The 15,819-nt window shown below is 37.5% G+C and overlaps 7 protein-coding genes across 7 annotated transcripts; 6 read left to right on the top strand and 1 right to left on the bottom strand.

Moving 5' to 3' along the window:
* Window positions 1-181: 181 nt before the first annotated feature.
* RHIMIDRAFT_195427 (26S proteasome subunit P45) lies at window positions 182-1,696 on the top strand (the record flags this gene model as incomplete). Its single annotated transcript, XM_023606039.1, has 5 exons — window positions 182-310; window positions 367-492; window positions 546-656; window positions 708-1,524; window positions 1,584-1,696. 5 exons carry the CDS (start codon window positions 182-184, stop codon window positions 1,694-1,696), a joined length of 1,296 nt encoding a protein of 431 aa, XP_023471508.1.
* An 81-nt stretch (window positions 1,697-1,777) lies between these two features.
* Window positions 1,778-6,237, top strand: RHIMIDRAFT_12302 (uncharacterized protein). Its single transcript, XM_023605432.1, has 8 exons — window positions 1,778-2,821; window positions 2,880-4,163; window positions 4,213-4,723; window positions 4,780-4,907; window positions 4,977-5,112; window positions 5,185-5,238; window positions 5,286-5,676; window positions 5,736-6,237. Exons 1-8 carry the CDS (start codon window positions 2,050-2,052, stop codon window positions 6,060-6,062), a joined length of 3,603 nt encoding a protein of 1,200 aa, XP_023471507.1. The 5' UTR covers window positions 1,778-2,049; the 3' UTR covers window positions 6,063-6,237.
* Window position 6,238: 1 nt separating this feature from the next.
* Window positions 6,239-6,873, top strand: RHIMIDRAFT_12297 (uncharacterized protein). The gene is made up of 3 exons (XM_023605430.1): window positions 6,239-6,384; window positions 6,435-6,466; window positions 6,516-6,873. The coding sequence occupies exons 1-3, from the start codon at window positions 6,317-6,319 to the stop codon at window positions 6,695-6,697; spliced, it is 282 nt and encodes a 93-aa protein (XP_023471506.1). The 5' UTR covers window positions 6,239-6,316; the 3' UTR covers window positions 6,698-6,873.
* A 433-nt stretch (window positions 6,874-7,306) lies between these two features.
* On the top strand, window positions 7,307-9,227 carry RHIMIDRAFT_254828 (uncharacterized protein). Its single transcript, XM_023611120.1, has 3 exons — window positions 7,307-7,602; window positions 7,655-7,780; window positions 7,831-9,227. Exons 1-3 carry the CDS (start codon window positions 7,534-7,536, stop codon window positions 9,109-9,111), a joined length of 1,476 nt encoding a protein of 491 aa, XP_023471505.1. The 5' UTR covers window positions 7,307-7,533; the 3' UTR covers window positions 9,112-9,227.
* A 1,432-nt stretch (window positions 9,228-10,659) lies between these two features.
* On the top strand, window positions 10,660-11,629 carry RHIMIDRAFT_195322 (cyclin-like protein; the record flags this gene model as incomplete). Its single annotated transcript, XM_023606029.1, has 3 exons — window positions 10,660-10,809; window positions 10,857-11,044; window positions 11,098-11,629. 3 exons carry the CDS (start codon window positions 10,660-10,662, stop codon window positions 11,627-11,629), a joined length of 870 nt encoding a protein of 289 aa, XP_023471504.1.
* Window positions 11,603-12,651, bottom strand: RHIMIDRAFT_254821 (uncharacterized protein). The gene is made up of 4 exons (XM_023611119.1): window positions 12,574-12,651; window positions 12,083-12,512; window positions 11,922-12,024; window positions 11,603-11,869 (listed from the first exon to the last, which is right to left on the bottom strand). The coding sequence occupies exons 1-4, from the start codon at window positions 12,632-12,634 to the stop codon at window positions 11,747-11,749; spliced, it is 717 nt and encodes a 238-aa protein (XP_023471503.1). The 5' UTR covers window positions 12,635-12,651; the 3' UTR covers window positions 11,603-11,746.
* Window positions 12,652-13,730: 1,079 nt separating this feature from the next.
* RHIMIDRAFT_288606 (uncharacterized protein) lies at window positions 13,731-15,103 on the top strand. The gene is made up of 2 exons (XM_023613581.1): window positions 13,731-14,464; window positions 14,523-15,103. Exons 1-2 carry the CDS (start codon window positions 13,738-13,740, stop codon window positions 14,717-14,719), a joined length of 924 nt encoding a protein of 307 aa, XP_023471502.1. The 5' UTR covers window positions 13,731-13,737; the 3' UTR covers window positions 14,720-15,103.
* Window positions 15,104-15,819: the final 716 nt, after the last annotated feature.

Genomic DNA, 15,819 nt, shown 5'->3' with positions numbered 1-15,819 from the left:
GTAAGTGTCGAAAGGAAAATACTAACGTCACATTATCTTACCCAATCAAAAAATTCTGAGGTGATTTAAGTGAGTGCCTCTTGGTGTGACTCGTTTTTGTACTTCGCACTTGCTGTGTTGCGTAATTGCTTTGCCTGTCTCGCTCTCTCTCTCTTTTTTTCTTATTAAAAAGCTTCATAAAATGACAACTTTGGAAGATAAATCTTTGTGGGAAGGCGATAATGACGATCAAGACATTGGTCAAGATATTCTTCGTTTAGCACCTGAAGAAATTACAAACAGAACTCGTTTATTGGAAAACGAAATTAAGGTAAGCTTATCAAACAGTAAAAAGGAGACGCGTAGTCATTAACCGGGATGATATAGATTATGAAGTCAGAAATAGTCAGACTGCAACATGAACAAGCTGCTATGAAAGAAAGAATAAAGGATAATAAGGAAAAAATCAAGATGAATAAACAACTTCCCTACCTTGTCGGCAATGTTGTTGAAGTAAGTTGGATATTTTATATTTGTACACATTACTAATATAAATCTTTTGATAGTTGCTTGATATTGATCCTGACCAAGAAGAGAATGAAACTGAAGGAGCCAATGTTGATTTAGATGGGCAAGTGAAAGGAAAATGTGCTGTCATCAAGACTTCTACACGACAAGTAAAAAGTTTACTTACAAAGCAATACAATTCAAACTAACTGTCACTATAGACTATCTTCCTGCCGCTAATCGGTTTAGTTGACCCTGCTGAATTAAAACCAGGAGATTTGATTGGTGTGAATAAAGACAGTTATTTGATTTTGGACAAGCTTCCTGCAGAATATGATTCTCGAGTAAAGGCAATGGAAGTCGATGAAAAACCTACAGAAGATTACAACGACATCGGTGGATTAGACAAACAGATTGAAGAACTAGTTGAAGCCGTTGTCTTGCCTATGACACATGCTGATAGATTCAAAAACCTCGGTATTAGGCCACCCAAGGGTGTATTGATGTATGGACCACCAGGTACTGGTAAAACACTGCTAGCAAGAGCATGTGCTGCTCAAACAAACTCGACATACCTCAAGTTAGCTGGACCTCAGTTAGTACAAATGTTTATTGGTGATGGTGCTAAATTAGTTCGTGATGCTTTTGAATTGGCCAAAGAAAAGTCACCAGCGATTATATTTATTGATGAACTGGATGCTATTGGTACCAAGCGTTTTGACTCTGAGAAATCGGGCGATCGTGAAGTACAACGTACCATGTTGGAACTCTTGAATCAACTTGACGGCTTCTCATCTGACGACCGTATTAAAGTCATTGCTGCCACCAATCGTATTGATATTTTGGATCCTGCCTTATTACGTTCAGGTCGTTTGGATCGTAAGATTGAATTCCCTCTTCCAAATGAGGAAGCCAGAGCTCGTATTATGCAAATTCACTCCAGAAAGATGAATGTTAGTAAAGATGTCAACTTTGAAGAATTAGCAAGATGCTGTGACGAATTTAATGGTGCTCAATGTAAAGCTGTGTGTGTTGAAAGTAAGTGTCTAGAACAAATGTATACATTTTTTATATTGACATTTTTTATCCAATAATAGGTGGTATGCTAGCATTACGTCGAGGAGCAGTTGAAATTACTCATGAAGATTTTATGGAAGCTATTCAAGAAGTACAAGCCAAGAAGAAGATGACATTGCAATACTATGCTTAAAAGAAAGAAAATAAAAAATAAACAGATCTCCTTGAAAAAAACGGGAATGACACTGAATCTTTATTAAACTAGCCAATTAAGGAATTATAGATTGCATTTTCAGTATTTATAGTCAGTTCAAAAAAGTTTTTCTTTTTTTCTTTTAAATTGATAGACACACACACATGAATAATCCGCCGTTGTCTGAAAAAGATGACCAAGTGTAAAGACTGTTTATAAATGAAAAATTAGGGGGTTCAATTCATATTGATCAGTACAAAAAAAATTATTAACACTCACAACTTGACAGATTTTCTGATCCGGCGATAATTGTTGAACCCAAAAGAGAACAAGAGTCACTGCAAATAAAAAAAATGTTTACCATAGGAGACAACAGCGACTCGAGTACAGAGGAAGACACTTCAACAACGACTGAGGCAATAGGTCCAACCAAGATAAAAGTGCAATTCCCAATTGAATTGGAACAACGTTTCTGTCCTGCCTTTCCTAAACCTCCTGTTGACTGTGACGAAGACGACGAAGAAGAAGCACCAAAAGAACCATCTCGGAAGGAGAGAATACTCGAATATCTTTCTGCCAAATTTCCTGGCCGAATTGTCAGAAGAGTGTTGAAATGCACCATTGCTTACTTTCTATCTTCACTCTTCAGCTTGGTTTATCCTGTCACACACTTTCTCGGTCCAGCGCCCTTCTTTGCCGTGACCGCGATGCTCTTTAGTCATCCTGGGCGTACCATGGGCGCACAGTTTGACGCAACCATCACAGCTGTCCTCGGCGTTGTCGTGGCTGTGCTCTATGCGTTGGCAGGCATGGCTGCATCCGTTGCCTATAATGTGGCGCATAAAGACACCTACCAGTCTCAACCTATAGGCCGAGTGATTAATGTTGTCTTTCTGTTTGTGGGTATCTTTGGTGCACAGATGCTGCGTCAGGCCTATCCCAAATTCCACTTTTTCTCACTCCAGTTCATGATCATCCAAATCTTTGCCATGTCTAGAAGTATTGATTACCTTTACGTACCCTTTGATTTGCCCTTGAATTATGGTATACCTCTCTTGATGGGTCATGCTATTGCGCTCTTTGTCAACCTTGTCTTTTGGCCAGAGACGGCTGTGGATGGATTAGGTATGCTTTTTTTTTTTTTATGAAAAAGACAAAGGGCTCACCTTTTATGGACGAATAGGCAGAGCATTAAAAGAAACCCTCACGAGTAGCAAGGACATGCTACACATGATTACCAAGCAATTCTTTCTCGATCCTACATCCGAACTTGTACCTGAAGAAGTAGTCGATGGCATCTCAGCCAAGATGCGAAAGGGCATGACCAAGGTCAAGACAGCCTACCGTGAAGCAAAATACGAAATCTCATACTCATTTATACGGCCACAGCAGCTCCGTCAAGTGCGAAAATCTCTCGACCGACTGACACGACACTTGAGCATTCTTGGCAGTTGCCTAAAGACAGAACGAGAACTCTTCGAAAGCGCTGTCGAGGCTCTTCAGGCAGAGATGAAGGAATGCGAAAGCGAGGAAGGCGAGCACCACGAAGACGGATCGTTCTCGAACCGACGGTCTTATAGTGAAGAAGATCTGAACCTGTTACGCACCTCGTTGCGTGCAACTGACGACTTTCTGAGTGGAAGGTGCATCTCAGGTACCGCCACACCACGAGGCACGTCCCGTCCGACCTCGCGTGTGAGCTCACGTGCGAACTCAAGACCATCATCGACTCATGTCTCGGAAGACGAAGATTATGGAGAACACAATCAACGATCGGTCACGTCCATCAAGTCGTTCTTAAACCTGACCAAACTTTCGATTCCGAAGCCAAAGCCACCACAAAAGACGAGAAAACAGACAGAGTTCGAGCAACGTCATTTACTGTTGACCTACCTCGATAGTCTGAGAGATCCCCTGATGGAGCTTTCGATCGACTGTGCCAGTGCTCTCGAATGTGTCAGTGACAGCATCACGAACGAATTCGATATGGATGCAGAGGATGATGTCTCGATTCGACAGACCTGGAAATCCTTCTTGTTTCACACCCTCAACATCACCAAGGACTCTGTCAGAAACGAAGAGCAAAAGACGATCGAAAGACATCGAGGGAACACAAAATGCGACTGTTCTCAGAGTATTCGTCTGGCCATCATTCAGTTTGACAAATCAGAAAGAAATCGCATGCACGCGCTCTATGATCGAATTCACTCTAAATCATTGGATCTTGGTATGCGACAAGAGCTTTTTCTTGTCTTTTTTTTCATCTTTACTATGCGTGAAGCCGCAAATGAGCTACAAGAACTGACGCTTCAGATGGATGAGCTAAGGCTGCAGTCAAGAAAGACAAGCTTTAGAGGTAAAAAGAAAAAGCACCTGTACATGCCTGTGCCAAGTATCAAGATGTGGCGCAAGTGGGCTAGTGGAAACAACCATCAGAGTACTAGAGATAAGGGAGGATACACATTAGGTATGGTTAATATGTGCTGTGTAAATAATGAATTGACATGATGATGTAGCTACCTTAACCAATCTGATACCCAAGGAAGAGCCCAAAAAGATGGTTCAGGAAGACGACTACATGCTAACCAAACTGCAGACCGATACTAGTCTGAAACCGACAAGAAGTAGAAGAAGCAGTGCAGGAGTGAACAATGATGATGCTTCACCCATCATGATCCGTCGTCGTCGTCAATCTAGTTTTCGGCGCGCTTCTGATACGAGTAATGATGCACCAAGAGATATACGCATCTTTGTCCCTGACGGTGTACAGCACACTGACCAGTCTCAGAAAACAAAGAATGAGGAAGAGGAGAAGGAAAAGTTGCCGATCATATTACGTATTCGTTATGGTATCTGGAAACAGCTTCAGTTCTTTACTAAATACGAGTTCAAATTTGCTCTCAAGATGGCTGTGGCTGTCATTGTATTGAGTGTTCCTGCCTTTGTGCCGTCTTCTGTAGATTGGTACTATAATATCAGAGGACAATGGGCACCTATGACTGTCATTGCCATCATGAACCCTACAAGGTATGTGTCACATTTCAATCTGTGTATCTGTAGATTAAACTTTTTTTTTGTTTTAGTGGTGGAACTTTGGAGGCTAGTTTCTGGCGTATTGTCGGTACAGTCGTTGGCGCCATGACAGGGTGGGCTGCATTAGAGGCAGGAGGCGGCAGTCCGTATCTACTTGGTATATTTGCTGTGCTTTTAGGTATAAACAAACAAATAAAAAATCTAAATTTTGGCAAGCTTGAAAACTCACGACACATAAAACTCTTAGCTCTGCCTTCCTTTTACATTCATTTGGGAAGCACATATAATAAAGTAGGTATCGTCTGTTTGACTACCTATGAAGTCGTTGCCCTGAGTCGGTTTGCATCTCCACCTCTAAATGAGACTATTGCGGAGACAGTCTGGTAAAGCTTTTTGTTGATGTCATTTTGTGAAAAAAAAAAAAGGAGACTGACTTGTTTTTTTATATAATTTAGGAAACGAACCTTGACACTTATTGTAGGTGTATGTGTTGCCTTGTTACTCAACTCGTAAGTTATATTTGATTTAAAAAAAGGAGATATTAAACTTGATAAAGGTTGGTTTGGCCATTTGTAGCGCGACATATGGTTCGTAAATCGATTGGAGCATGCCTGGCTCAACTTGAAGATTATTATATATTTATTATGGGATCTTATCTATACCACGACCCACGCTCGATACCCAGTACCGAAGATATCGTCAAAGGAGAAAAGATGGAAAGCAAGATTCAAAAGGCGATTGATGCATGCTCAGTTCTGCTAGAATTAACAGACAATGAACCTCGTATACGTGGGCCATTTCCAAAGGCATTCTATAAAGAGATTATTATATGCATGCGTAACTTATTAGATCGAATGTTGAGTACTCGAATTGCCCTCATCAAGATGCCATTGGTGGTGAAACATGACGTATGCGCAAAAGAGTATCATACAGAACGTCATGACATGGTATGTAATTAAAAGATACACGGCCCTCCCTCCGAGTTACTGATGACAAAAACAAATAGATTGCTGCCATGCTCTTGACCTTCCATACCTTGGCCATATCTTTGAAATCAAAGTCACCTTTACCTGTCTATATGCCATCACCACGATCAGCACGTGCCAAACTAATGGAGCATCGAAGAACGAGTAAGAAGCAATGGGTTAAATTTAGAAATTTGACTTGGTTTGCTATGGCTTCATCTACACAAGAAATGATTGATGAGTTAGAACATCTTACACGCTTAATACGATTTATCCTGGGTGAAAGTCCTTATGCGGATAGGGCCAAACAAATAGACGAATTCATTCATTATCCAGAGGAAGCCTTTAAAGAACATTGGCATCCATAATGCGCGCTTTTTTTTGGTGCATAAACGGGACTTGAACTATACCCAATTTTCATTGTTTGTATGTGTGTGCAGAAAGAGAATAAAGGGAGGTGTTGCTGAATTAGAAATAGGCTGCCCACCCACTTTTTTTTTATGCCTTATTGACAGGCATTTTACAAACTCATCTTTTTTTTATACTGATTAGCAATCTCTCTTTCTCTCTCTTATTTATATTATCTAATTAGCTTGGGCTTGATCTGACAACGATTATTGAAATGGCAGAATCTGCTTTTGAAGATCTTGATACCATTGTTGATAATGAAGAAAGAGAAGAACTTGTCAAGTAAGTCAAATAATAAAAGGTTATTGCAAAAGACTAAAATAAGGAAAAAGACGAGTACTTGAATTACAAGGACAGTTAAAAGGTAAAAAGCATGAATAAAGAATATTCTGAAACTAAATGAAAAAAAAAAGGAATGATAAATAAAGTGGACACAGCAAGGAATGAACATCAATCATTGTTAAAAGAAAACCAATTACTTCAAAAGTATATCAATAATTCCCTTACATCAACTGCTGTATTTGGTGCAACAAATGGAGCAGTGAATTCAAATAATATATCCTTGCGTCAAACAGATGCTTCTTCTCCTCATTAAGCACCCCCTTTTTTTTCAATTTATTAAGGAGCAAAAATATTGGCGCGAAAATTGCACAATCAATATCAAATATATATGTAATATTAATCAAGGTGGGAAAAGAAATAAAATAGGAGAAGTGTATATATATGGTAATCATAAAGATGCTCATTTACCATTCAAGCTCATTCTATTGTTCTGTTTCTTTCATCTTTTTCTCCTAATTGTCCATATAAAAAAAAAGGAGTCGTTTAGATTCCGACAGTGAACAAGTTGAGTCTCTTGACAGCGTGGCATACATATGCATAACATATGCAATATTATAAAATAGGAGGTGTAGTGATCCTCGTTTTAATACATGTTTGGACCAGTTTGAAAAAAAAAAGAGGTAATGAATTACACTATTTGTTTGGTTTCTTTCTTACACCCCCTCTTTCTTCTTTGAACAATAAGCTCCTTCGACTGTTTAAAGTTCTCCCTAAAACATTTTGTTCTTGCCCTTGCATATGCCTCCTAACTAAAAATGATTTTCTTTATCTGTGCGGTTTGTTGTTGTTGTTATGTGATTGCACTTTGTGTCGGTTGAGATGCAAGTTTTGTCAATTTATTATTTTTTTTTTTGTTTTGCCCTTCTCCTTAATTACAATTACTATTTGAATATTGAATAAAGAAAAAAAAATATACTTGTTTTCTACCTTTCTTTCTTTCTTTCATTTTACTATAATATATTATCATTTAATTCTTTTCTTCTTTATATAAATATACGCTTTTAATAGTCTAATTTCCCTCTTTCTTTTTATTTTAAATCATAAAAAGGAACTATTTATAATCGACGCAAGTCAAATTTGTTTACATTTATGATGATCAAAGACAATAAACCTATTTACGAACAACAACAAACACAAGATGATCCTGTTCGTGTATCTGTAAGCAAATCAGTTTATATTACATCCTTTTGTTTAACATTATTTTGCTTAGATGGAACCTTTGTATGAAAAACTATTAAAGAAACCATTCCCTACGAGCGCACTTGCTATTGAATACTGTCGTTCTGTCTGTGCTGACTTTGGTTTCACAGTCAAACAGGAAGCAAGTGCAAATAGAGTAAGTCACTACTAGATTCTCTTTATCCTATGCTAAATTTTATATCTTAGAATATCTACGTCTATTGTTCACGAGAGGGCCTGCCCGACTCTGTACGAAATCCAAAACCAAGCCCACAAAGGAAGAGACCCTCCAAGCGATGTGATTGTCGATGGCGCGTTGTCCTGTCAGAGAATGAACACAAACAATGGGAATTTAGAAAATCAATGAATCCTAATGCATCCGAACACAACCATGCCATGTTATCTCCTGATGAAATGGTCAAGGCTTGGCCATCCGAAGTGACTGAACTTATTGTCGAGCTTGCTCGCCAAAAGCTTCAAACCCACGAGATTAGAGAGACTGTCAGACAGAGGTATCCAAGTATCACATGGAACGAACGCAGGTTTTACAACAGGCTCACGGAGGAACGTAAACGTATTCGTCAGAGGAGTATCGTCGAGCGTGCTCAGCGACTTCTTCTCTTATCTGGTAAACTCTGTTCTGTCGCAGCAAGTAATGATGAATGGACCTTGACGGTTGAAGATAACCTGCAGCATATCTTTGTCAATTTATGCGAAAAAGCAAGACTATCACCAGATACATTATTGACAGACTTACAGCCTAATATGATACAATTAGAATCAGATCGCTGGTTACATGAATGCACCAAGGCTCCCCCATCTGAAGATCAAGCATCGCCTCCAACAAAGAAACGAAAGACATCTGCCAACCAATCCACTCCGGACCTTCCTTCTTCGCCTGAACTTGCCAAGGGTATCCAGTTGGTGCATGTTCCGAGCTATAGTCTTCAAGTACATCTGTCACGTCCGTTCACAGACAAAAGACTGCCCACTAAACCACAATCGAGTTGCGTTGTCCTAGAGAACCAAACGCCTCCTCAAGCTTTTTCGTCTTCCTCTGCATTCTACCCTCTGGCTTCACCTACATCCACATCATCAACAGCCACATCATCCTCTATGCCATTTCCAAAACAAGCCAGAACTATCATGACATCTCCACAACAATCTGTTGCACATAATGAATACGCCATATCCTATCCACCTCCCACCTACAGCGGTTTACAATCCTCCTTTCCCTATAGCTCATTCACAGCCACCTCACCTCCAGATCTTCCCTTTTTTGAATCTGGCATAATGCACATGCAAAGAGAACGAGAACGAAATGCTGTTCATTTTTATCCCGTCATTGAGAAGGAACAGCAACAGCAGCAGTCATACGATCAACGCATGCAACATACTTACCCTCAGCCAGTTAGCAATTTTTCATTACCCATGATTCGCTCTAACGAAGAACCTGTTATCCCAGAAACTGCAAGTCAGTGGAACTAAGTTGATATTACTTTATTACGTCATTTATGCAAAAGAGCAATATAATTTTATGTTGAATTATGCTGTTTATATTATATATAAATTTCCCTTTTCTTATATAAATATGTCATTATATATATGTATGCGTGTGTATGTGTGCGTGTTTCTTTTGCAATAGTTTTAATAAGTGAAAAAAAAATGGGAGGACCGCTCGTTTATAGCGCATGATAACAAAGGGCTTCTTTACTATACTAGCCTTATGCATGCCAAGAAGCGGACTCAGCACATTCCGACTGTCTGGATTAGTATACCTACATCCAATCAATTGTGGGACCTTTCAGAATAAAATTACTTTTTTAAAATTAAACTGATGCTCTTTACGATGAGTCTCATAATAGAAGTTATCACAGTATCAAGAAACGATTTGCGCTCGATTGTATCGTCAAATATTACATGACTTGTGTTTTAAAGCAGTAAAGAATATCAAAGTCTTTTTTTTTTTTCAATTAGGAGGGATTCAATTTCATTCTTTGACTGCTTTCCTCATGAACATAAATCACTTGTCAAACAAAGTAATAGCATTCGATATATAGATGAAGAAGATCCCCCACTCTGATTTCAAGAAAAACCATCACTCTTTATTATTACAATAGTAAAAAAACTTTAGATCAACGCAAAAATTTACTAGATTGAGTTAAATTTTAATTTAGTCTCCTTTTTGTTAAAAGGTAAAGTGTCATCTGCTCTTTCATGCATAACCAAGACACGAATATCATATCTCTATTTGGGAATACAACCTTTTTAGAAAGTAAAGTCGCATTTTTGCAGTTTTTATAATACAATTTATACGAAAAAGCGACAAGCCAGCGCGACATATCTTTTTAAAAATAGTGTATAAGGGCCACACTACATGTATAAACGCTCATCATCTTTTTATCATTTAAATAATCTCTTTCTAAATGTGCCAAAGACATAATTCCAAAAACTTCACCTAGATGCAGAAGTCTTCGGACTCAAAGTGTCTGACATTTTTTCGTGAAGGTCAAGAGAGAGATAACTCTCTCTTTCGATAACGAGTCACTCATCACCATGACAAAAAGAAACTCCGTAGACTCAAGTTATCTCCTCCTTGACAAAGCATTCAAATGGAGCGTGAATTATGTCGGTGTAGTACTTTTTAACTATATTCTTCAACTTGTGGGGTCATTTGTGCTATTCAATTGTATCAATTCAATAATACAAGTATGTTTGATGAGCAGAAGAAGATGTATTGTAAGGAAATAGACTCAACATGATCGTCTTTGAAATGAACTTTCTAAAATTGGTATGTGCTCCTATTTTGTCAAGCCATACGTCAAATCATTATTCTCGGTAGATAATAAGCCCACTTTACCATAAAGTGTATCCTCTACCCTCTCTCTCCGTCTTGACATAATGTGTGTATGTGTGTACCTGTGTATACAGCTATATACACATATGTATTAATAGAAATAAACATATCTCGATCTTAATCTTACATAAAATTAAATGACTTGACTATCGTCACGTATTTTTTTTCTCATTTTCTTAATGTCAACACCAACAAAAAAGCCAGCCATCTATGAAGAATCAACTCAATATCAACACTGGCGGTTTAGTCCAGAACAGCTCTGGACTATTCGTAATAAACGAACAGAAGAAGCTATTGATCGCGTAAAGAAGAACCAAAAGAAGGATTCAGTAAGTTTGTTTATATTATTCAATGAAATTGCTAATGCATTTCCAAGGAAGTAGACGACGAAAAGTTTCTTTCAGCAAAAGAAGAACTGGCATTATGTCGGTTTTATGAAAAACAGTTGGAAGGCATGTGCAAGCATTTGAAATTCAGTGATATGGTCATGGCAACAGCTGTGATCTATATGAAGCGATTCTTTTTATACAATACTGTTATGGATTATCATCCCAAGGATATCTTGTAATGTGATCTCTGTTATATGTTTAAACACATCTCACCCCTTTTTTCTTTAGTTTGACTTGTCTGTTTCTAGCTACCAAGTCAGAAAGTGAGAGAATATCAATAGAGGATTTCGGAAAGTCGCTGCGACTCCCATCTACAGAAGGTGTACTCAACCTAGAATTCACAGTCTCTCAGGGACTCAAGTTTCAGTACTATGTACATCATCCATTTAGACCGGCTTATGGCCTATTTTTAGATATGCAACAGTCTGTTGATATGAAGACGCTAAAATTAGTGTATAAACATGTCGTGAACCATGCTATTCCTGATATGCTGCTAACGGATCTACCGCTGATTTATCAACCCTCTCAACTTGCACTTGCAGCCTTCATGATTGCTAGCAAAGATCATGCTGGATTCCAAGATCAGATTAAGAATTACATACAAGAAAAGTTTAATGAGTCAAATTCTGCAAAGCTGCTCAGTATCATTAATGGAATCATTGAGTTATTCACAGAAGATCATAAACCGGTATTACAAGACGAAGCAAAGAAGATTGATTATCGTCTACGTCTGGTGACCTATCCAGATACAACCCTGTAAGTTATACATATATGCATTCATTAAAGATTTGTTTTATTAACATTGTAGTAGAAACAAGAAGCGTTTAGCAGAAAAGAGTAATGAAGAAGAGGATAAAAAGAAGAAGGCCAGAGTGGATTAGTGTTTCTGTTTCTTTTTGTTTGTTGCATTATGTTTAACTGCGCAATGTTTACAGAACCATGCTCCTTTTGGCCGCGAATCTAACCCAACACATTCATAATGAAACCATTCGATCTCACACTATATCTTTGAACTAAGTATATACATATACACAATAAAATAATTGACTTACGCCTGGGTTATCACAAGCAACCATTTCACCAAAAGAGACTCGTTGACAATAACAATAACGTGGTTCATTTGGATCAATAGGCATGTTACTGAAGGAGATTTCCCTAGAATATAATGGATTAGCATTCTATATTTCTCTTTTTCTTTTTTCTTTTTCCTTACTTTTGTAAATCATCAGAAGAATAGCCTTCTTCGCTTGTTTTTTTCTTTCTGCCTCTCCTTGATTCACCTTGAGAAGGTTTTATTGATTCATATTGAGCATGTTCATACATTCTATGTGTTGGTTCCAGTAACTGCTGTTCGGCCTCTATTCTCTCTAAATCATTATCTAGTTTTGTACAGTGTCGATCAACAGAATCATAGGTTGATTTAGCCAGTGCATATTTTTCTTCTCCTTTATTAATCACTTCCTTTAATAGATTGCTAATATGCTCTAATTTTTTCTTTCTTTCTTTTGGTGATAAATCTTTCCCTGATGCTGTTATCAGCATTGTTTCTTTTTCTACTTGACACATCAGCTCTTCTGCATTATCATCTAGTTGTCGTATGAGGGTATAATTTCGTCGTAATTCAAGAGGTAAATCTTCCACAGCTGTTGTTGTAATTAATAAAACCTGTAATAAAAGAAGAAAAAAAAATAATGATTTGCTTACTATCAGAGTATTCGCCGAGAAAGGCAGCTGTCAATGGTGGTTCTTTTGTAGTTTTTGTCATTTTGTATAATGAAAAAGAAATTAGAAGCCTATGTGTAGTCATTCTACATCCCTTACAAAAATACGGTCACGCATTGAAATGCAACTGCATGCTTATTTTTAAGAGCGGTTTTGCTACATCTTCTAAAGTAGCTAAGCTTGAAAACATAATATTTAATTCTTTACTGCTGTCAGATGTATATTTCTTCTCTTATGTGAGATATTTCTTTAACTTGAAACTTTTTTTTAAATATTATGAACTTGGTGTTATCAATGCTTGAATATGATACAGATGATACGGCTATTCAGCTTTGTGTGATCAAAAGTCATGGCATATAACTCAATGGCCATCACCGTTGCAAAATATGCCTCAAGATTCACCACCATCTCTTTCTGATCCTTGCATTTCATTATACAGGCATGTCTTGTTATTTTTCCAATAAACTGTAGTGCAAAATTTTATATGCCTAAAAGAAACCTACAGTCGCTCATCCAGAGTCATAGTAGCACCATCATAGTTACACCTCAAGTGAAGAGTATAGAAAAAGAAGAAAAACTGTATTTAAAATGTTGTTAAGCTTCTATCAGTAAAGAAAAGAACAAGTGTAGCTACGATTATGCATTAAACAAAATGATGAATAGACTCTTTAGCTTCCATTTGTATACGTAATTTTCATTCTGTTATAAAGTATTGATCTTGTTGTGCGAATAATTTTCATGTATAAAATAGATGTATGTATATGCCTGATGACATTGTTGACCTTTATTTTCAAACTGCTTAAAGAAACGTTCAGCCCTTTCATGGTTCGATAACACAAGCAGAAATCGGACTTTTTCTATTAGAATTGTTGTCCTACAGACTTTAAAGTGTTTCACACTGTCATAATTATCAGATTTTCGCACATAATAGAAATAAAGAGTTTAAGGTGAAAGGCGAAAAGAGAAAAAGAAAAAAATGATACCCTCATCAATTTATATAGTTTATAACTTTTTTATGTGATCATTTCTTTCATTTGTATATGCAAACCTGTATTGTCATCTAACAAAAAAAAAAAATCTGATAAAAACAATTCCCGACGACCCATTCCCTCTTTCTTTTTTCTTTTTTCTTCTTTCTACACAATTATGTCATCCATTTTGAATACAATCAGCACTTATTTTTCCGGTGGAGAAACAAAGAAAGAAGAAGCAGTCGAGGTTGAGCCTGATCAGTTACCACCTGAAGATGTCGTTATACAAGATTGCAATAACTGTTCTGCTGATTGCGACGATCACCAAACCTATCCTTCCTATCTTCAATTCGATACCGAGTCACCTTTACTAGGTTCAATGTCACCTTATGGACGACACTTGATGATCAGTACAGCTCAGTGTGATTGGGCAGAACGTATAGAAGAAGACGAAGGCACCCTTGCTGCCGAATTGAGTGCCATGATCAAGGCGAACCCTATGCCCTGGCGTACGTTTATTACCAACACATCTCATATTCCCACACACTCAACTACTGTTCAATGTGCGATGGATGTGATCATCTTGCCAGATAACATCGTCGTCGGTAATGTCACGGCTGATGACGCTCAAACCATCTATGACGTCTTTGTGAAGCGGCCCTTGCCTGAAGGACCACTAGAAGACGTGAAAGAGGCGTTCAAATCGGTTGATCTAAAGGAACTTGGTGTCTATCCAAACCCATATGAATCAATGATTCTCATTTGTTCACACAGAAAGAGAGATAAGCGATGTGGTATCACAGCACCGATCTTGAATCGTGAGTTTGATCATGTCTTGAGAGATTTAGACGTTCATGATGGAGAAGGAGGTACGACTGTCTTGATGGTGAGCCATGTTGGAGGTAAGTGTGTTATGACTCTTGTGACCTAAAGTTTTAAGATGTGTTTTGGAAAAAAAAGGTCATAAATTTGCGGGAAACGTTATTTGCTATATCCACAAGGGTCAGACAGGTATTTGGTATGGCCGTGTCAAGTCATGTCACTGTAGATCGATTGTAGAGGAGACGATTTTGAATGGAAAAGTGATTAAGGATTTGTATAGAGGATGTATGTCCAATAGCTTTAAAGAAAGTAAATGTAACAGAATAAAATGGTGAAACAGTGACTATTTAGGAAGACAATGCTCACATGAACGGGTCCGATCATGTAGTTCATGAAAACATCATGATCTCTCTATATGTCAAATATTTATATCTCTTGATGCGGGCAATGCTCTTGTGCTTATACAGAGAGAGAGAGTGTGTGTGTACTATGAGATATAGAATGCAGGAATCCTTTTTATTTTCGAGCGAGGGACAGCTGAATGTTTACGCGTTCCTTTTTGTATAAAGGATGACTGTATTGTAAAGTGAAATAGTTTCAAAGACAATAAAGAAAGAGATGCATATTCACTTACCGAACAAATATTTACCCTATTTTTTATTTACAGATCAGTAAAGATCAAAAAGATTTGTCTATGAGTAAACAAATAAGTGAGAAATGCTAATGAAACTGGTTTTGTCTCTTTCCTTCTCTAGTCCAGGGCATGGATCGTGGATAGCTATGGTGCAGTGAAACGTCAAATGACCTGTCTGTAGTGAACCAATACGGATTGTTTTTTTTAAAAAAAAACAATCTCTTTTCACCAAAGTAAACTACTGACAAGGGGGAAAATATGTTTAAACATAATGAATCATTTGTGCCATTCAGAGTACATGTCAACAAGACACTTCCAAAGAAAGAAAGAAATGGTAAAAATAAAGTGGCTGTTGTCAGTGTCACAAACTGAGGCAAAGGATCAGAGCTTCCGAGTTATGGGAAAAATATATAGAAAAAAAAGAGAGAAGATCCAGAACGGAAAAAAAAATGGATACATCTCTTTTTGTTGTTGTTGAACTATTCACACATTCTATTTAAGAGAAAATATAAAACTAGAAAAGTTATCATTTATTTTCACAAGCATGGATGTTGCTAGAAATTGCTGCCAAGAATAGAAAAGCACAAGACTCGTAATAATAATAAAAAAAACATCACCTTTTTTTTGCAAATGCGTGAGAGAGAGAAAGGAAGAGAGAGAGAGAAGGGTACGCGCCCTCTTTTTTTTTGGCATTAACAGTTGATTATAAAAAGTGAAAATCACAATAAAGTATCGGATTGACACGTGTAAAGAAGCAAAGAGACACAAACAGACAGAGACAGAGAGAGATAAAGAGAAAGA

Source organism: Rhizopus microsporus, assembly GCF_002708625.1.
Source record: "Rhizopus microsporus ATCC 52813 unplaced genomic scaffold scaffold_1, whole genome shotgun sequence".
Lineage (NCBI taxonomy): Eukaryota > Fungi > Mucoromycota > Mucoromycetes > Mucorales > Rhizopodaceae > Rhizopus > Rhizopus microsporus.
This window is presented reverse-complemented; position numbering and strand designations above follow the sequence as displayed.